This window comes from Cyprinus carpio, chromosome A8 (assembly GCF_018340385.1).
Source record: "Cyprinus carpio isolate SPL01 chromosome A8, ASM1834038v1, whole genome shotgun sequence".
Taxonomy (NCBI): Eukaryota; Metazoa; Chordata; class Actinopteri; order Cypriniformes; family Cyprinidae; genus Cyprinus; species Cyprinus carpio.
The window spans coordinates 17,847,899-17,869,027 of NC_056579.1; the positions used below are offsets into that span (position 1 = coordinate 17,847,899).

Consider the following 21,129-nt stretch of genomic DNA (forward strand, 5'->3'; position numbering starts at 1 on the left):
GCGATGCGCAATTGAGTGGCACACTCACTGGCCAATCAGAATGCAGGACGAGACACCGCTGTGATGAGATGCGTGTTTTTTCTCTGCGCTTGACAGACGGTGAGGCCTCTGATTGGTTAAAATCAGGCGCATCGAAACCTCGCTGGCTGGTTCATGCAGTCAGGCGATCATTAAAATATTTTCATTTTATAGCCTATTGTTGAATCAACCGTGGATAAAAATAAGAAAAAACGTTTCAAAGACTTTCAAAACAACAATATCATGCAATGCTATTTCACTCTGCGTCTCTGTGAGCGATTATTCATGTATTATTGCCATTATAGGCGAACTAAAGATTGTCTAATCTGATTTTTATGTACGCTACACAACGACTAGTTTAATAATTGTATTCTATTGTATTATTATTTTATACAAATTATTTAATTCTATATTATGGCATTTATTTTTATTAAATTGTGATTGATTTGTGGTGTGTTTGTTTGTTTGGTGCTTGCTTGCTTTCTTTTTAATGTGTGTTTATTTATTTATTTGTTTGTTGAGGTGGTATGTAATTTGCAGCTCTGTTGATATTCTGCGGCTTCAGTTGCTGAGCACTGTCAGTATAGGTTATTATCATCAGCAGCACCATCTTCTGGTTGCGCAAAAGAACGAGGAACAATTTTGCAGATGTCCTGTTTTGGGATTGTGATGCTATCCTCCTGAGCCATCAATATAAGCAAGTCCAATTGTTCTGATGAATTGTAAAATAGCTTTCAATAACAGATACCTCGTCAAATTACAGTGTGCCTAATAATTGCCAATTTAATAACTGACTATGCTTATTTTTATTCTTTTGCATGTTATAGTCTTCTCGATTTAGCATTTGTGTATATATGTAATGAAAATGTTTGTTTTTTTTATGATAAAAATAATAAATAAACTATAATGTGATGGATTTGCTGCTACATGCAGTATCTAAAACCTGACAGAATGATAGCAATGCTTTTATATCCTAGACCTAGTTGCACTAAAATATACACACTTTTAAAAATGATTTTCAACATTTTATACAATAAACCTTTGTGGTTAACTCAAGTCAAGAATGACTACTTACTTCCTTCATCAAAAAAAATAACAATTAATTTAAAAAAAATTATCTATCAAACAAACATACAATTTATTAATTTATTTTTATTTTATTTTTTTTTTTTTTTGGTCAGGTTGTTATTATAATAAACCGATTAGAACAGTCCCAAACGGCATTGTAAATTATGCACAAAACTAAACTGTCAGTATTTCTAAGAATACTGATGCGTAACAGGCCTTGGCCAACAAGTGACAATATATGATGGCCAAAACAGTCCACTGTAGGTGGTGATTGCACAACCCATAACAGAATCGTTTAAAGGGCATGTCCTCTTTGCAGACTCTGCATGGAAGCAATCTTAAAGCGATACGGTGTTCCAAACCTGTAAGAGTTTCTTACTTCTGTTGAGCACAAAAGAAGATTGAAGAATGTTGGTGACCAAATAATTGATGGTAGCCAAAACTATGGAAGTTAATGGAAAAAGTCAACTGTTAGTAAAAGATTACAAAAAAATCAATCTCTATTAAATGATGACAAAATGATCTCTCTCTCTCTACTCTCTACCAATCAACAACAAAAACAAAAACTTCAGCCCTTATACAGAGATAATGATTGTCATTTTTTATATCCCATCATAATTATATTTGTTACTGGTAGGCCTATCTGGGGTCTGTTTGAAATGCTTTAATTGTATCATTGTTTAGAAGAAGAGTCATTTCAACCTGAAAATCCATGAAGATACAGTTAGCTATTCCAGACATTTTATAGTGAGTTTGTATCAATTCTCCTACATGTGTGGTAGGCAATATTTTATGTAGGTATGTAATTATAGTGAAAGCTCATGTTCAGATTTATATTTAGTAAGAAACAAAACAGCAAGCTATTTTTCAGGAGTTGCTTTTAAACAAAGTAATTTTTGCGAAAAAAAAAAAAAAGTTCCTTCCAAAATTAGAATAAGTGAAAGCAAAACTAATATAGCCTACAAACAATATTTATTATTTTAATATATCATAAGTGTAAATACATTGATGTGACTATACATTTTTAATAATATGATGCGTCTAATATTTATCAACGCTTGACATGAAATCACGCGAACCCGAAGCCACGCCTCCCTCCTGTGGTCGTCCAATCAGCGATGAGCCCAATCGCCAAGTTGTTCCTGGAACGTCATCAGGAAACTGGTGACTGAAGATTACGTGGTGAAGTAAGTTAGCCAGCTGCTAGCCACGACAAAAAGATCAAACACAGATGTGGCGCCTGGAGAAATATTTGCATTAAACGTGATTTCAGTTTACAATTAACCTCAGTTCTGTCAGAGTGTATGGAGTTTTTACGGTAGGTTTACGCTTGTCTGTTTTGTTGGTTTAGTATAGGAGATGGACGAGAGCTAACATTAGCTAGCTCTGTTTGCAATTGATCTGTTATTCCTCTGGTCTTTTTATCGGCAGTTTTTGGGGTAGATGTTGTCATGCACTGTCAGCATGTGACTGATGAATGGTTCCGGCATCTAGCTTACGTGTCATTCAAACCCGACACTAGTTAGCTTACTACAATGTAGCATATCAAGCCATGTAAACAATCGGGCTCTTTTGCCGTTCAGTCTATTCTAAAACATTGAAACGCATCAGAATTTAGTTTTATGAGCTGATATTAGTATTTAATTTTACTGTGCCACCCATGTCTTGCTTAAAAACAACTCATCTGCTTTTAATAATCCTCCACTCGAGTATCAATAATGTAAGTGTACTACTATTTTGATATGTCACCTCCATTAACTATATAAATACGCACAGATGTTCACTAGATAGTGATGTTTACTAAGCAGTTCACTCTTAGCGTGTGGGTTGGCAGCACAGCACACTGATTTCATTCAGAAAGGCATCTGCTGATTAAAAGCCTTGTTTGATTGTATCCTTCTGCTATTGTAATCCCAGTTTTCTTCACAGAGTCAAGGCAGCAGAGAGTAACACCAGAATGAGATCTGCATACGCCATGGATATGAGCCAGTCTGTTTTACGAGGACCCTAAAGTGTCTTGTTGACAGTAGGAGAGACATTTTAATCATTGCTTCACACACACACACACAGCTATACGCTACATCTAGACTACAGAGATGTTCGCAAAGTTGAAGAAGAGGCTGGTAGAGGAGGCCGCCACTGCCCCTCGCTCCGGCCGCATCCCTCGCTCCATGAGCAAAGAGTCCATCACTTCTGTTGGCGCAGATTCAGGCGACGACTTTGTGAGTAGATCCTTCTCTGCTTTTGTGTAATTCTCAGTCTCCAGCTTCTTGCAATATCATATCTTCATACATCGTTTAGACACATAAAGTTGCTTGGTCTGTTTGAAAATTTCTAGCTGGTGATTATACCAGGAATCCAGTAATCATTCTAGGATTGGATATGATAGGATATCTCAATCATCGTACGAGGTTACTGCTTCCTTCATGTTCAGTGTGTACTTTTTCAAACGTTAATGTTTTGAGTACTTTAATCTACACCAGTTCTTCTTTAGTGCAGTTCACTATGGTTCAAAAGTTTGGAGTTGGTATTGATTTTTGGCAAGATCAGGGATTCATAATTTTTTTAAAATAGAGTTAATAAATAACTTTTCTGTTTTAATATGTTAAAATGTCATTTATTCCTGTTATGACAAAGCTGAATATTCAGCATCTGCTGTACTGTTTATTCTTGGCTTATTCAGAGTTTGGTCAGAAAGAAATAATTTTGTGTTATATTTCTCTTAGGGTTGCACTGAATGGTGGCAAATCTTTTTAAATTTTTTGTCAAAAAATATTATGAAAAATGAGTCTTGTCATGAGAATATTAATACAATATTTTAATCATTCAAATGATCCTTTTACAACTCAACGAAAACCTTCCAAGTGCACTTTCACTTCTAGGTATCAGTAAAGTGCCAGCTGACACATTTTGATAGCAGACATAGTAAATACTTTCCTATATCCTATACATAGTAGTTATTCCTGTTTCAAGTGACTGGCATATTTTCAGTATCCCTTGTAGAGAAAGTTATATGACTGTGTACTGACTATGTTTGCACAGTGCTGCACCTGAACAACGTGGCAGTATGACGAAGTTTATTACTAGAGTGCTGTGCTATGCTTCTCGGGAAGCCAGAGAAATCCAGAGAGTGCTAAATATTATCACATGCTTTGACAAACCAGTGTAACCTGACACTCTTGTCCTCTAGCAATTAATGGCAGACACACTCAGGGTTAGGTTGAGGTTGTCTTTCGCCCTAAATAATTAAAGCTGTAGGCTTGTTGGAGGATGAGAGTATCAGTAACCGGTCTAAATCAAACCCACCTTTATATTGTAGGTGTTTTGCTGAGAGAAACTGATGGGTTTGGACCCCAAGGACAGTGTAAATAGTATAATTATTTATATAAAATTATTTAGCATTTGTGCTGTTGAACTTATGTAATTATATGGCTAATTTCTTTGATATTAGTGTTTTGTGTTTTTCTGATTTATTGATATTGGTCAGTATTGTATATTTATTGTTTACTCTCATTTCCACTGCTTTTACATTTAGGTAGTATTTGCTGTCATCTACTGCTTATAGTAAATATTTAAAACAAAGCAAATTTTAAAATGAACCATTTTTTTTTTCTTACTGTACAATATTTTTGTTTCCCAAATTTACATTTATTTTAGAATGGTTCATTTTATTTTTTAGTTTAGTTTCATTTCATTTTTGTTAAACAAAAAACTTATTTAAATATTAATTTACTTTGACTTAATTTTAATATGAGCTATTTCTCAGTTATTGGATATAACATTAAAATAATTAATCTTAAAAAAATTATAAATAATATCTAATCAGTAATTAGTATTAAATAATAGATAGTACTGATCAGTATTGGCCAGAATATTAATATGATTTTTTTTTTATCTATGATTTATTTTTATATTCTCTGTTATTCACTCTTAGGCGTCTGATGGCAGCAGCTCCAGAGATGATGTTTCTTCTCAGATTCAGCGCAGAAACGATCAGATACGAAAACTGGAGGCCAAACTCTCAGGTATCACCAACACACAATACAGTGAAACTCATGTAAACACAACAAGAGAAAAAGACTGAAAGGAGAAAAAGATACGAGAGGCCAATGTGACTGCTTTGTCAAAACGTCATTGGAAAATCAATGAGAAAAGGAAAAGCTAGAGGCTGTTGCATGTACATCTTTTTTTACCTGCCACTCTTACGGGCTGAATCTATTTCAGTCTGTATTTGAACACCTTTAAACCCTTTATATATTTTGCCACAATGGAAATGTATGAAGCACATGACATTTGACAGATTTGCCACAAACGAGCCAGGAATGAATGCAAATGACTGCACTGTAATGGCCTGGAAAAACCTGCATAAATAATAGATACCTGGCTCTCACTATCTATCAGCCTGCCGTGGTATCAATTACATAGCCTGATCTAGAAACTCCTTTAACCCTAAATGAGCAATACTAGATAAGATGATTGCATAATTGACCTGATCAGGGATGATCTATTAGTGTAAAGGTCAAAGGTCAGTCATTGTTCAGCCTCACAATCAGTCTGGTTTTCTCATCTCAGAAAATCATTCTGTTTTTCCCTCCATTTGTTTATCTTCTCAATCATGTTTGTCCCTTTGTTTTCTCCCCCCTGTTTTTGTCCCTCCTCCCCCACTCCCCGTGATCCTCCCCCCTCATCCCCCCCTGCCCTGCCTCCCTCCGGGCGTGTTTTTGTGTGTGTTGGTATCCCATTCCCCGACCCTAGACTACGCTGAGCAGCTTCGGCTAATGCAGAAGACCAAGGAGAAGCTTGAGATTGCATTAGAGAAGTATCAGGATTGTACGTACCGTTCTTTTCCTCCCATTTTGGCCTCTTCCTTCTTTTGGCTTTCTCTCCTCTGCTCTGTTTGCCATTTGTTTGTCCAGTGCTTTTACACAAACCTCACACAGATCAAACATACATTCTTACAGACAAATAAGGTTGCTTCTCGATCAGAAAGCAAAAAATGAAGATTCACTTTTATTTGATTGTTTTTATCACAGATGTCTTCAGGATTTAATATAAGTTAAGCTTGATTATCACTGTATATTATTTCTCCCCCAGTTGAAGTTGACATGTGACTACTGTAAATAGAATCACTTAATGTCAGATGTTCATCTGCAGTATTCTCACTTCAAAAAGAACAATTTACACTAATATTATTATTGTTATTATTATTATTATTACTATTACAGCTAAATTATAATTATTCTATTACTGGAACAGTAATTTTTGCTTTAAAAAACAGACAAAAATGATTTTCTTTGGTGAATTCATCAGTAAAACCCGCAAATGCTGTTAGTAGAGCTTGACTTGTGTTGAACCTGGAATATTTCTTTAACCTCTTTGTTTGGGAGTTTTCCTCCATGGATAAATTGGCCTAAAACTACTGTAGTGTGAGCCCAGCTTAAGAAAAGTCTAATAAAGTCTTTTGCTGCTTTAAACAACATTTTTTGAGGGTGACATATTTTTTTCAGCAAGTGTAAATTGTGCCTGTAAATAGCAACCTAATATAAGACATTTCATTTCCAAGTGTTATGAATCTAAAAGCTCAGATTTATTTCTAGACATTCCCAAAGTAAAAGGAAAAAAAAAATACACTGATTTTAATCAACTGAAGAAAATAGATGCTTGTACTAACCATCTATTTCACAGCTGTACTAACAAGGACATTTGGAATTCTTTTTTTCCAATAAAGTTTGATTAATAAAACTAAAATGTTACTTTACATTTGTTGGGTCTGTGGTAACACGTAACCACTGATATCATGTTATCAGTTTTAAAGGAAGAGTTCACCCAGAAGTAAAAAATTGCTGAAAATATACTCATCCTCAGGCCATCCAAGATGTAGAAAAGTTAGCTTCTTCATTAGAACAGATTTGGAGAAATGCGAGCCTCTGCAGTGAATGGGTGCCGTCAAAACAGTTGATAAATACAACACAATAATCAACAAGTAATCCACAGAAGAAAATTTAATGGATTATGAACTGCGTGTTTTGGCCAGAAGCAATGGTTTAAAGTTAAAATGTCCTGCAGAGGATCTATTGGTGAGCAAGTGATGTAATGCTAAATGTCTCCAAATCTGTTCTGATGAACTCATTTACATCTTGCATGGCCTAAAGGCGAGTAAATTTCAGTAAGTTTTCATTTTTGGGTGAACTATTTCTATAAGGGTTATAGAAATAAACCTTTTTTTTTTTACTGAATATTTAAAGTGCTTTAACAAAAATATAAGCTGCACATTTCTGCTTTTAAACCCTCCAAATCTCTTTCCTGTGAAACTATCAATGTAAGTGTATTTAGTGTAAACATGTTTGCTGCTTGTTTACACACGTTGAGGAAGATATTTAAAGTATCATATGTGAAAACTAAGATGCATAGACATTGTTTTGAAAACGATCTAGAATATTTCTTTAAGATAAAAAAAAAACAGAAAGATGAAATCGTTTGTCTTATTTCTGTGTTCAATCAGCATCCATGCGCAAACTTCAGGACCAGAATGAAACTTTCCAAGCCAACAGAGCCAAGATGGCAGAGGGCCTGGCTTTAGCATTAGAGAAGAAGGACCAGGAGTGGATGGAAAAGCTAGCTATTCTGGAACAGGTAAGGATGCTTTATAACATATTGGATAAAGATTTGTTTAAGGACTGTTGCTCTGACTAGTGTTTTGTAAATCACTGTCAGTTTAAAAGCAGCTGATCAATGATTATTTCAAACATCAGTGTTAATGACCTGTTGTTTTGGCTACTTTCTCCCAAACAGGAGAAGTTGTCACTGACAGCTCGGCTAGACGAGATGACGGAGCAGAGTTTAAGTCTGTTCCAGAAGAGAGATGACCTGGATGAGCTGGAGGGCTTTCAGCAGCAGGAACTGGCCAAACTCAAACACATGGTCAGCACAGTGAGCCTTGTGTATTCTTTTTATTTAGTTGTGCACAGCAATAATAGCAAACAGACTTCGAAAAATGACACACCTCACCATCCTCCATATTCCTGCACTCAACAATAATTTTTGCTCTAATGCATGTCCAAATTAAAGGAATATTTAATCTAATAGCAAGAAGTGATTGAAAACTCAAACTGTGGCAGCTCATATACATTGCAGAATAGACAAGAAGTTCCATCTCATTCCCAAACTGTTTAAGCTGCCTCATCATAAAATCTGTCCTGCAGCTGCTGAGGCGAGAGGAGCAACTGAGTCAGCGGGAGAAAGAGCTCAAACTGAGAGGAGAGGATCTGAACACAGCGAGACTGACCCTGAGCCAAACCCAAGACAAGCTGTATGAGCTGGGAGAGGAACACGAGGAGATGTGCAGGATCAACTCACAGCTACAGGCCCAAAGGTATGTGAAGATGTACAGATTAATTTAGCTTCCTTAAAGGAATAATTCACACCCTGATTGGTCCATACTACAAAACATTTGGAATGGGATGAGAATGATTGGATGTTCTTCTTTCTAAAGAAGTTCCTTTCAATAATAATGTCTTAATGACAAAAATCAAATCCTCAGTTTGTCTCTCTGTCTCTTTCAGGGATGAGTTGTTGAATGAGAGAACAGATGCTGAAAGGAGGGTCGTGGCTCTGGAGAGGAGAGAGCAGGAGTTACAGCAGCTGATCCAGCAGGTCTCAGAGGATTTCCAGAAGGTGAGGACTTGGCAACTTTCAGCTCATCAGTACAGATGACTCTCAGAAGCCAAGAGGCTCACGTATGGGAACAGAGCCACACCTTCCATTTGAAAGTGTTTTCAGCCAATCTTGCACTTTTATCATTTCCTTCACTGTTATACATTTATAACAGTGTTATAGCATTGCTCATGATTAATTTTAGGATTGTTTTATTAAAACCAAATACTATATAATTTCCAATATTTCCATTTTATATTATTTTTAATTGTTTTGTTGCAATATGTGTGCAATAACATGTTCGTTTTGCTGTGGTGTTGAAATTATTGAATTGCAGTTGACTACACATTATTTCTGTATTGTTTCTTCTTTGTTTTCCAGGCACAAAGCAATGCAAAGGCACTCGAGAAATCAATGGAGCAGCTCCAGTCTGAACACAATAAGCTGAAGCTACAGCATGAACAGCACAAGAACAAGGTCTGATTGACTCAACAAAAATTCTTTGATACTAAAGCCTTCACTCGCATTTGCAAGTGAAAATTACTGTCTGCAAATGTGCTAAATTATGCAGACACACATATGAGTGGCATCCAATGAAAACCTGTAGGCTATATAATTACATAGGACATACAAAAACTAACTAAATGCAAATTACTTTTGTCTGCTGTCTATAGCTTTTCACTTTATATTTAAGTTGTTCACAAGAGTATCAAGATTTGTGACAATGCATCTCGAGATACTTATGTGTTGTTCCATTTCATTGCAAAAAAAATTAAAGCTTAAAACTTAATTTTAATCTTTACTTATGGTAGTTATTGGTGTATATTGTATACTACATATTTTCAGATGTTCATAAAGTGATTAGTCAAGACTTCTGTTGATTTAGTCTTTCATGTTAACTAATAATATTACATACAACAGAGGAAAGTATGTCTTCTTGTGACTTAAATGCAACACTCTAAATACAACACTGCTTCTTTGTCACATTATAACTTTTCATACCCTACTGTTATTGGTCAGGTGGCAGTGACAGAGGAGGAGCGAGAGCGTGTTTTGGCTGATTTGCAGGAGAAGGCCGCTTCCTTAGAGAGGAGACTAGAAGCAAACTTCTCTCTGGATGAGCACCTACAGGAACTGCTCAAAGAGGTCAGAGGACACAATATACACACCTATCGTCTTACTGCAGTTTCAGTCATCTAAAAACCACATATTGTGTTTGTGTGTGTGTGTGTGTGTGTGTATTTGTGTTTGTGTGTGTGTGTAGAAGTCTTCACTGGAGCAGAGGTTAGAGGGGGCCAGAGGAGAGTTGCTGGAGGAGAGAACAAATCACACCACTGCAGTCAGTTCACTGGAGGCCCAGGTAAACCCCAGCGACTAAACTCTTGTGCTGATTTACATAATGTTTTAACAGTTGTGATTTCCAGGCCAGGAAAATTCATGGTAATAAATTATATATATATATACTTGATCATTTTAATGCATACATATACAAAAATATAAATACATAAAAAAATGCATATTTTACTGTGATGGAAGGCTGAATTTTGACACTTGATCATTTTAATGCATCCTTACTCAAAAGTATTAATTCTTTAAAAAATGCATATTTTATGAATAAAATCAAATTTCATTGTGAATTGAGTCAGATTGAATTGAATTTGTGAAAACCCTTTTGAATTCAATTTTAAAAAATGGAATCTTGAATCTTTATTTTCTGTGTACCAAAATATTCACACCCCTAATACTGCACTCTGCTGTACTGTACTGTACAGTTATACACAATGTCATTCTATACAACAATTGTACTTTCATTTCAACTTTCAATTCAACTTTATTTCGATGACAAAATTCCTGTTTCTCATTCGTTTTCAGATCTCTCGGCAGAGCGCCAGCATCACAGATCTGCAGACTCTGGTCAAGCACAAAGACGACTCGTCCAAAGCTTACAGAGAGAGGACAGACGCACAGGTGAGTTTACCCACAGTTAACCTACATATCACGTGACTGTGGCTGAATGATCTGAATGACGTGTGTGTTGTGTCAGATATCAGATCTGGAGCAGAGACTGGCTGACTGCACTGAGAAGAGGAAGAGTCTGAAACAGCAACTTGAAGACAGTGAAACGCATACAGAAAAACTGGTATGTGATGTCAGTCAAAGTCTGACTAAACATCCCAGTGGCTGGCTCAGAGACTGACAGACTGTTTTTGTTGAAATGTCGCCCCCTTCTGTCAGATATCAGTCATGACTACTGGGACGCTAGCATTAGACAAGGAAATAACTTATGGGGTTTTGAGTTATTTAAAAATTGGTTTGGCAGGCAGATCAGCGACTGGCTAACTCCTTTTAGTTTTGCCTTAGAGTGTTGACCTCTGACTTTTGGTCCCACAGCAGGCGGAGTGGGCAGAGGAGAGAGAGAGACTACAGCAACAGATCTCAAAACAGAGACAGAGAGGCTTGGAGAAAACAGCCAGACTAGAAGAGGAACTTCTTACACTACAGAGAGAGAGAGAAACAGAAGCAAGCAAGCATCAGGACACCCTGGTGTGTGAAACATCACTAGCCTTTCTTTAATTATTATGCACTTAACATGAGAACGTTATCTGATGTTTGTCTCTTTTTCTCAAGCGGTTACTGGAGGAGGAAAAAGCCTCACTGTTGAAGAGCAAAGCTGAGGCTGACAGCACTGTAGAGAGACTGACAGCAGAACTAGAGCAGTCCAGAGTGAGAACTTCACAGATTACCTTTGTAACATACACTACCATTCAGAAGTTTGTGGTCAATAAGATTTATGTTCACCAAGGCAGCATTTATTTATTTATTTCTAAACATTTCTTATTATTAACCCTGAAAACAGATGTCCTGCAATTTTTGTGAAAAAAATATTTTAATTGTCTTGCACTTTTTAAGAGGTATTTTGTGTTCTTGAGTTATGTTGCTCACCAGTATAACATTTGTGTGCCATATTTTTGTTACAGGCAGATTTGATCAGCAGACAGACAGTAAGCGTTGAAATTGCCAAAGCTCTGGAGGAAACCAGAAAACAGAGAGAAGAACTCCAACAACAGGTTAATTCCCTGACATGTTCAGACACGCATCCATTTGTTTACACATTTTCCTGTGTCAGGAGCTTGATTTATTGCTTGATTTCGATAGGTCGGCAAAATGACGGAGTCTCTCGAGAAGGCGGAACAGGAAGTGAGTCGTCTTTCTCAGGATTTAGGAGCAAAGGAGGAGGAACTAAACGCGCTGAAGGAAGGTGAGGGACCAGTTGTGCTTTGGAAGCAGGGGAGCTCCTGTCCACCCCTCAGAAACTAAAATTAAAACCATAAAAAATAAGTAAAATAACATTAACTAAAATAAAATATAAAAACTCTTTATTTCAGCTAGTTTCTAGGGCAGGAATACTTATTTTATGTGAACTGAACTACATTTGTGATGTTTTTGAGTTCTGCCTGCAGAATTAATACAATAGACAGATGTGTTTGTCACTGTAGATTAAATCTGAAACTTTTATGTGCTTCATATTTGTCTGCATTTCTGTCTCTTGTTGTGTGTGTCAGAGCTGCAGGCGGTCCGTAGCAGTCTGTCTTCTCTGCAGGCTGAGTGTGAGTCTCGTCGTTTGGAGGCTGAGGAGAGAGAGCGAGAACACAACTCTCAGATGACGTCACTGCAGCAGGAAGTCCTCACAAAAACACAACAACTCTCTTCATACCAGTCACGGGTCAGTGTGTGCTTTTACCCACCCGAGCATTGAGCTGCCTGTTGCTGTTAGATACATTGTCTTAATAATTTAATGTATTTGTATTTGCATGTTTCTTTGTGTTCTTAACAGGTGTCAGATCTGGAGGGTGAGGTGTTGAGTTTAACAGCACAGTCACATGGAGATGAGTGTGACGGTGAGCAGAACGGGACGGTTACTGTAAGTGATCTTGACCAGTTACAAAAGGTCAATAAAGACCTGGAGCAACAACTGGCCGAAAAAAACAAGGTGAGATCAAAAAAACCACTGAAGAGATTTTACAAAAAATTAAAAAAGAGAATTAACCATAAATTAATTAAAATAACAAAATTATATTTAAAATTAATAACAAAATAATATTAATAAATACTATATTTTTATTTTTTATTTTTATCATTTCAGTTTTTATTTTATAAGAATAAATTACTCTATATTATTTGAATTATAATGTGAAAACTGTATATTCTGTTGCACTTGACATTATGGAAGTTAAAATGTTTATAAACAAGAACATTTAGTTTCAGAGTAGATTGTTTTGAATATTCAAATTCATACACAATCACTTGTATTTACATTTAAAAATTTGTGGTGTTTCCCCGCCCAGACAATAAAGCAGCTGCAGCAGAGGCTTGCAGAACTCAAGAGGACATTACAGAAAGAGCTGGTGCGTATGTTTATTTAGAAGCATTGAAGTCCACGTCAGCTGTCAGTAAACATTTCCTCACTAAGTGCTTATGTAACAGAAACTGAAGCCAGATCCTGACTTTGAGATGAAGGAGAGACTCCAGGAAGGCAGGCAGGAGAGGTCAGCTGATAAGACGGTCTCAGAGACACAGATGCCCCCCACAGCTCCAACCCCAGCTTCAGGACTCCCTCAAACTTCAGGCCCGCCTCCCATCACCTCCAACACCACAGTCACCAACAGTTCAGACCTCACAGACACAAGAGAGATCAACTTTGAGTACCTCAAACACGTGGTGCTGAAGTTCATGTCCTGCAGAGAGGCAGAGGTGAGGGCTTGATGGGTATCTGACCTGTTTGTTACACCAGACTGATGTTATTAGTGTTTTTGCTAAGGTGTCACTATTACTGCTGATCATTCCTGGACTTAGGGATTAGAAAAAACTCCTCGAAATAAGTATTAACCTTTAATTTGTATCCTGGCAGACGATTAAGTGGCCAAGTGGGGAAAAAAAATATATATATATATACTATCGTCCAAAAGTGTGAGGTCTGTTAGGATTTTTTTTTTTTTTTTTTTTTTTTTTTTAAGAAATTAAAGAATAGTTCACCCAGAAATGAAAGTTTGCAAAAAATTTACTCACCCTTGGGCCATCCAAGATGTAGATGAGTTTTTCAGCTGCAGTGAATGGGTGCCGTCAGAATGAGAGTCCGAACAGCATCATAATAGTCCATAAGTAATTATGGATTATTGACTGGCATTTTGGCCAGAAGTGATGGTTTAAAGTTAAAACGCCTAAATGATGGATCTGTTTCTTACAAACACGCAGCTTTTCACTTTATCAGATGTTAATTGGTGGGCTGGAGTCATGTGGAGTTTTTGTGGATTATTGTGATGTTTTTATCAGCTGTTTGGACTTTCATTCTGACGGCACCCATTCACTTCAGAGGATCCTTTGGTGAGCAAGTGATGTAATGCTACATTTCTCCAAATCTGTGCTAATGAAGAAAAAAAAATTCAGCAAATTAAAATTTTGGGGTGGATGCTGTTAATAATTTTATTCAGCAAGGACACAGTAAATTGACAAAAAGTGACAGTAAGGCATTTATAATGTTTTATTTAAAATAAACATTGTTCCTTTGAACTTTCTGTTGATCCAAGAATCCTGAAAAAGCATTACATTTTCATATTATGAACACATCCGGTCATCCTTTGTTGTAGAAGCATTTGATTTATAATGCAGATTACTGGAGCCACAGTGTCCTATAAAAGATTTTCTGGTACAGTATTTACCCTAATTCACCTCTCAATTCAATCCGGTTGGTGTGTGCATCACTGATTTTCAAACACTAGAGAGTCCTCTGCTAACTCTTCACTCAAGTGTTGCTTGAATGTTTTCTCTCATGAGAGGTTACCTCTCGCTGAGTATCTCTGTCTCTCTCTTCAGGCTTTCCAGCTCATCAGAGCCATTTCTGTACTTCTGCATTTCACAAAAGAAGAAGAGGACATGCTCAAACAGACACTGGAGTACAAGGTGTGTGAGAAAAACAAACGTAAATGCATAAATCTGTAAGTATGGTGGAGGTCAGGCTGCGTTCTTCTCTAGCCTCATCACACCCAGCAGTGCTCTCCTCCGCACCCATGAGCTAACAATGTGGGTCAGGATATCTGGCTCACCGCTCTGAATCAATCCATTAGCACTCAGTGACACGGTCAGGAATAGCAGCTGGCAGGTATTTATAGCAGGAATATAGCTGGAAATCACTGCACATCACTGTGCTACATTACGCTCACCGCTTCAGTCCCTGCCACACCTTTTCAAAGGTACCCTGTGGCCTATGTGCAGGATTTGTGGAAAAGGCTTATTGTTTTGATACAGAAATTATTTTAAACATTTTTAAGTAATTTTAAACATCTGTTGTTGTAAGTACTGAATAGTTATGGATTTAATTGTTAATTGTTGAAAAAAAAAAAACCTATACCATCAGCTGTTGGCATTTAAAAGTGAATAGTTATGGATTTAATTGTTAATTGTTGTAAGAATTATAAACATAATGATAATAATCATTCATATTATTATTATTATTATTATTATTATTAATGCATTAATTGTATTATTGTTATTAATAACAACTATAAATATATTAATGATAATTTACTGAGTGTATTTGTTAATTATCAGAAGGATGTCTTCAGTAATCACTTTGATGGTGAATTTAAACAACAATGTACACTACCGTACTGTAAGATTTTTGTATTTGAAAAGTCTCTAACACTCACTGAGGGTGCAATTAGTTGATCAAAAATACAGTAAAAACATCAATATTGTGAAATATTATTACGATTTAAAATAACTGTTTTGTTTTTTGTATATTTTTTTAAATGTAATTTATTCCTGTGATGCAAAGCTGAATTTTCAGCATCATTACTCCAGTTTTCAGTGTCACATGATCCTTCAGAAATCATTTTAAGCTCTGTTTAAGTCTGTTTTATGTATGTTTCAGATGTCATGGTTTGGTTCCAAGCCCACACCCAAAGGTATCATACGGCCTTCCATCTCAGGAACCTCTAGTTGGAGCTGAGAGACAAATATTTAGGAAAAAAAGTGAAATGGGGAACAGTGAATGATCTCAGTAGAGAACTACTGATGTCTGGAGAGAGCAATTGCAGACTCCGCAGTTTCAATCTCTGCCTCAATCGTTCCTATGTAGCTAATGCCCTTTAAACAATGGGACACAAAACAACTCAACACATTTTTCACTAAAATATTGCAGGGACTGGAAACAAATGCTTTATCAACATCTTTTCGTGACTGGGGAATTTCATCTTTTAAGTAATGGCTAAAAGGCATCATCCGTCTCACTCATGTACTCCGTAGTTTCATCTGCTTTTAGAAAACTACAACTGCTGTTTCCAACATCCTTCAACTGGAAACGGATGGAAAACCATTCTTATTTTCATTTACTTTTTCGTAACTCCAATCTGAGCTCCTTGAAATCACAGATGGGGGAATCATATCCACTGCAGTCCAATTCAGTGGTACTTATGAAGACAATAAACGCATGCCCTTTTCCTCCAGAACTGGACGTCAGTGAAAATCAGGAATGGGATTTTACATTATACTGTTGTGATTTTGAATACATGGAAGCATCTTTTTTTTTAATCTGCCTTGTTTATGTGCATATTACAGTTACGTACATTCCATACAAGTATTTATATATGAATACCTGTATATAAGTTATAAGAGGATTTATAAATCAGTGGATACATACCTTAAGGGTTTTAAGAGTTTGTTACACATGCATTAGTCTCAAAACTGTTCATATGAGTGTGTATGCATATGTGTGTGAGATTCTTCACTGTGGGCTTGAAACTGTAATATAAAGGCATATATGCACAGACTGAGGAAACAAGCATGCATGCCTTATACCTAATGCTTTGTTTGTACTAGTTTTGAGTGTATACTGAAGCATTTGAGTACACTTGGAGCCTTAACATTCAAGGCTAACTGCATTTCTGTTTCTCTGAGAACACGTCAATAGAAACATCTTTCCTTTTTCCCTGTGAAAACAAAGTGGTTTTGAGGCAGAGCCAGTGTTTTGCTTTCCGAAAAATGTAATTTTGTGTGTTTTAACACTTTTAAGGCCACATCAGCACTAAGGTTAACGCTCGGGATGACAGACTCTTCTGGTAAAAATAGCTGAATAGAGACTTGGATATCTTTGCGGGATGCTTAACGTGTATTACCTGTTTTTAGAAAAAGAAACCCAAAGATTTCTGTTTTATGTAAAGACTGATAGAATTCCTATTATGAAGCTTGAATCAGTTGATTCTTGAGAATTTGTTTTGCCGTAAATGAAGGTTCTCTGGAAAATGTAGAAAAATGGCCTGTGTATGAACCGCTTAAGAATGAGATTACTATTGAAAGATCCAAAATGCACTTTTCTACAACTGTATTCATGTTTGTTTGATGTTATGATACTGTGGCGGTCATAGTATCCATTTCCTCTGCTTTCAGCAAAATACCACTACATCCTTACTTTGGTTTCATTTCATGGTATGTCAGGAATATCAAAACTTGACAAAAATGAAACTCTTTCTCAGTGATTTTGTCTGAAGACACATTTGTGCTTCTGTGTGGTTACCAGTGCTGACTACAGTGCTTTTGTTCAGTGGATCTGAAAGTGATGAGAAAGCATTTCTGAATCATTGCAGACCAGAACTAACATAAGATCAATGATCAGAGACCTTTGTAAGACCAAGTAAAAAAAAAAAAAAAAGTCAATGACATTTTCTAAATGTAAATGTCTAGGGAGCGCACAGTGAGTTGAATTGGCAACACTGCAAAATTTGATTTGCTTTCCTCATTCAAGTTTTTTGTCAGTTTTATTCGTAGTACATCAAGATAAACTAAATGAAAAAATATTCATCAATTAGCTGCAATAAAAGTTTAGATTTTTAAAATATTTTAGGCATCACATTGTTTTAAAACTATAGTAACCCTGATCTGTCAGATAAAGAAAAGAAATACACTCTTATTGTTCTTTATTGCACCAGGCACTTCACAACAACCCGACCCCACACTACGATTTGAACCATAAATCCACCACCTAAATACTATATATTAAACATCATCCTCTTTCTGTACAAAGAGAAAAAAAAAAAGAGAAGTGGAACTAAAGAAATGGAAAGTACACATCCGAGAATACCAACCAAGTAAAACAAGCAAATAAAACTTTCATATTCCTCACAGTATTTCGTGTCCTGAAACTGCTGATCAAGGCTTAGACAGCAAAGTCTCATCATGAGACTCCTCGTCATTCCGTCGCACAACCGTTCACCTTCATTAGTCGAGAATAGTGTCTTCCGTAATAACATATTGAAGAATCAATAATTTACATTAAATATCATACAATATCTCTGCTTTTTAATCGGTTCAGCATGAGTGGTTTCCCCCGGATAAGGTTGAGTTGTGAGAGAAGAAGCTGTCCGTGTCTAAGAAAGAGAAACAAATCCCGTGGCTGGTTATCTCTCGATTTCTTTCGGCTTCTCAGACAGATTTTCTCGCAGTCAGCACCCGTACGATGGACCCCAGACCCCCTACAGCGAAAGCCTGAGTGAGAAGACAATAACACAAATAGACGTGTGAGATGAAAAACAGACTTAAAAGAGATCAGGTCTCTTTAATCCATGACTGACCTTTTCGTGCCACTGGAGCAGGATGGCGCTGCTGTTGTCTGAGGGCTTCTCGAAGCCTCTGTAGATGTACTTCATCAGCAGGTCCACTCCGTTCCTGTCCAGAGACTTCACGGCCGGCTCGATATCGCTGCTCTTGAATGCAGTCAGCACTCGTAACACCACGGCTTGTGCCCGCTCCTGAGAGAGGAGGTGGAGGGAGCGTACAAGACAAACACTAATCAAAAAGAGAAAGTCTATATGCACTCAATGGGCTGATTAAACACTGTCAGCCGAATATTCTTGGCTGCCAAAATTACAGTGCGTCACTAATAATGCTTTAATACTAAAGGAATATTCCATGTACAAGTTAAGCTCAAATCAACAGCTTTATGGCATTATGTTGATGTAAAAAAAAAAATATATAATAATTGAATTCCTCAAAACACAGACACTTCATGTGGGGCCTGTTTGTGGAGGATTTAAAAGCAGAAATGTGAAGCTTATAATTTTACAAAAGCACAAACATTAATTCTTCCTGTATATTATTATATTATGATTAGACACATGATGACACATGATCTGTTATGCATAAATATTGCCCCTAATAACAGTGTTCCTGAACATCTGAAAGCAATGCATCAGACTGTCTGAGTAACAGAACTGGCTCTTACTTTCACTGCTGGATTCTTGGAGTTGATTGGTGGATTCCTCAAGGCGATGTGAAATGCTGTCATGGTGTCCCCTGTGCATCAGTTAGTTAAGGAAAGCTGACCGACCAGTCAGAGATTCTCAAAAACCACAAAGAGCATTCTTTAGATGTGGAGTAAATCTTATTTTTTAGTGTGTTTAACTGGTTGATGACGAATGAGGTTTAAATCTGAAGCTTGTCATTTTTCCAGTGTTTAAATACTTCCTCCTATATGCAGAGACAACTAAAAAATAAATAATTTATATTTCTCTGAAAACTGTAAACTGGTTCTCTGTGGCATATAAAAACATTGTTCCGTTTAATCATCCCGAGCAGACCGAAACAGCAACACTTTTGGGGCGGGATTATGTTTTTTTTGTCCAACCAATGGATGTGGTGGGAGTGTTCAAGAAACCAGTTATTATTACACACTTAGTTTCTTACTCAAGATTTCATAAATCTGAGTATTAATATTCACTACCTTTATGCAAAGTCATTGCAAAATCATCCTCCTTTAGAAATCAATAATAATCAAAAGAAAATGCAAAACCTGCTTTAAATACAACACTATAATAATCCATATGCTGATGACACCAACATGCAATTTATGTCTTTATTATATTAGAGGCTTTTAAGCTCTTAGTTTAAAAATGTGCACCAAAAATGGATCATTCCAGTCCATGACCTGATTAAATAAATGACATTCTTGCACAGTTGGGGGAAAAGAGGGGGTTTTTGTTTTTCCAATGAAACTAATAATTGCTTTCTGATTTGGCAACACTAGTGTGTGACTTAAAAACACAACCGAAGACTATATATATATCACATGTCAAAACTGCTTGACCTTTTCATATTCAAGGTTATTATAAAGTTATTATAAGGATGTAATTATAAAAACTAAAAAATGAAACTAAAATTTCAGTGGCACCAAAAGTAAACTATTTTTTTTTTTAAATCAGTCAGTGTAGTATTGTAACAGCCCTCAAAAAAACAAAAACAAATTAAATAAATAAAATATAAAAATAATATTAAAACAAAATTTACAACATGACGTAAAAAGTTTACTAAACTAAAGCCAAAAATAAAACATCTGAATATTATACATCTCATCAAATTACTAGAAAGAAAATAATCAGCAACACCAATAACTCCACTAAATAAACTGTTACTTTAACTACAAAAACAAAACAGCAATGATTTTATGAACCTAAAACTGTCCCACATCACACGCATTGTGCAACTATTTGACAGTTTCACTGTAATTAACGTTTACTCTAAGGCTGGCTCAAATCAGTGATCTGTCTGGACACCGGACAGCATTTCTGTACATCACAGCGGCGCTGATGCCTCTGTAGGGAGCTGACTGGGGTTTGAGACACAACCTGTGCGTAAATCATGTATGAGCTACAACTAGACTAGGACGAGGTTGTTTTGGGGCGACCGATAGAGAGATGAACTTACTCCTGGCATGTTTTACAGAGATGATAAACACGATCATCGATAATGAGAGCAGCAGCACTGGTCTGAAGGATATTGCCTGATCAGATGGTCCACCTCGCACGCGTCCGGTCCCTGCTGCTCGGCCGCCTCGTCCTGCTCGTCCACGAATTTATTCTCGTCGTATTCGTCGCGGAATACTCACCACAACGTGTATTACAACATGATTATGAGCAATGAGGAGGAGGAGGAGCAGCAGCAGCAGCTTCAATCAATCATGCGAGTCCGTGAACGTGCGATACTAGGAGCGACCTGCAGCCGCGCGGATGCGAGTGCGTCTCCGCTTCCCTCAGCGCTGAGAGCCGAAGACACGGCGTTCATCTGTCAGCGGGAGGGTGCGGCTGTTACCTCTCCCCCAGCGAGAGCATCTCCACACATTCCTGCACAGCGGACAAAAATCCCGACTGGAGCGGAACCGGAATTGCACACCATGGTTACGCTGTCACACAGTGTTTCCGTTTCCTGTGATCCAACTATGGAACCTGCAGCTTATATATTAAGGCTGGGGTCTGCAGTGTTTTGCTTCAACACACATACCACATTGATTTCTAGTAATAAGCCTTAAGGACTTGATTAATTTGAACAGGTGTGTTTAATTAGGCT

General features: G+C 36.8%; 2 protein-coding genes across 5 annotated transcripts; one reads left to right on the forward strand and one right to left on the reverse strand.

The window, feature by feature from the left end:
- Positions 1-2,161: 2,161 nt before the first annotated feature.
- On the forward strand, positions 2,162-17,270 carry LOC109095346 (golgin subfamily A member 1). 4 transcript variants are annotated; one of them, XM_042762579.1, is made up of 23 exons: positions 2,162-2,273; positions 3,016-3,308; positions 5,021-5,111; positions 5,842-5,916; positions 7,589-7,719; positions 7,879-8,007; positions 8,289-8,458; positions 8,649-8,760; positions 9,121-9,216; positions 9,760-9,885; positions 10,004-10,099; positions 10,612-10,707; positions 10,784-10,879; positions 11,131-11,283; positions 11,368-11,463; positions 11,718-11,807; positions 11,896-11,998; positions 12,303-12,463; positions 12,575-12,730; positions 13,086-13,145; positions 13,225-13,491; positions 14,611-14,697; positions 15,668-17,270. In XM_042762579.1, the coding sequence occupies exons 2-23, from the start codon at positions 3,183-3,185 to the stop codon at positions 15,743-15,745; spliced, it is 2,595 nt and encodes an 864-aa protein (XP_042618513.1). In that variant the 5' UTR covers positions 2,162-2,273; positions 3,016-3,182; the 3' UTR covers positions 15,746-17,270. The 4 variants fall into 4 exon arrangements, with proteins under 4 accessions (XP_042618513.1, XP_042618511.1, XP_042618510.1 ...); XM_042762577.1 differs by having other exon boundaries at positions 2,229-2,404; positions 3,004-3,308; XM_042762576.1 differs by having other exon boundaries at positions 2,229-2,404.
- Positions 17,271-17,691: 421 nt separating this feature from the next.
- On the reverse strand, positions 17,692-20,666 carry LOC109095345 (actin-related protein 2/3 complex subunit 5-like protein). Its single transcript, XM_019109051.2, has 4 exons — positions 20,564-20,666; positions 19,013-19,085; positions 18,363-18,539; positions 17,692-18,276 (listed from the first exon to the last, which is right to left on the reverse strand). The coding sequence occupies exons 2-4, from the start codon at positions 19,073-19,075 to the stop codon at positions 18,214-18,216; spliced, it is 303 nt and encodes a 100-aa protein (XP_018964596.2). The 5' UTR covers positions 19,076-19,085; positions 20,564-20,666; the 3' UTR covers positions 17,692-18,213.
- Between the last annotated feature and the right edge of the window lie 463 nt (positions 20,667-21,129).

Bases quoted from the DNA above. Each gene is read 5' to 3' on its own strand.
- LOC109095345 (XM_019109051.2), bottom strand. From the start codon at position 19,075: ATGACAGCATTTCACATCGCCTTGAGGAATCCACCAATCAACTCCAAG. The intron at 18,540-19,012 runs GTAAGAGCCAGT...CTCCTCTCTCAG, and splicing joins CCAAGAATCCAGCAGTGAAA to GAGCGGGCACAAGCCGTGGT. The intron at 18,277-18,362 runs GTCAGTCATGGA...CTTCTCACTCAG, and splicing joins TGCTCCAGTGGCACGAAAAG to GCTTTCGCTGTAGGGGGTCT.
- LOC109095346 (XM_042762579.1), top strand. From the start codon at position 3,183: ATGTTCGCAAAGTTGAAGAAGAGGCTGGTAGAGGAGGCCGCCACTGCC. The intron at 5,112-5,841 runs GTATCACCAACA...CCCCGACCCTAG, and splicing joins ACTGGAGGCCAAACTCTCAG to ACTACGCTGAGCAGCTTCGG. The intron at 10,708-10,783 runs GTGAGTTTACCC...GTGTTGTGTCAG, and splicing joins GAGAGAGGACAGACGCACAG to ATATCAGATCTGGAGCAGAG.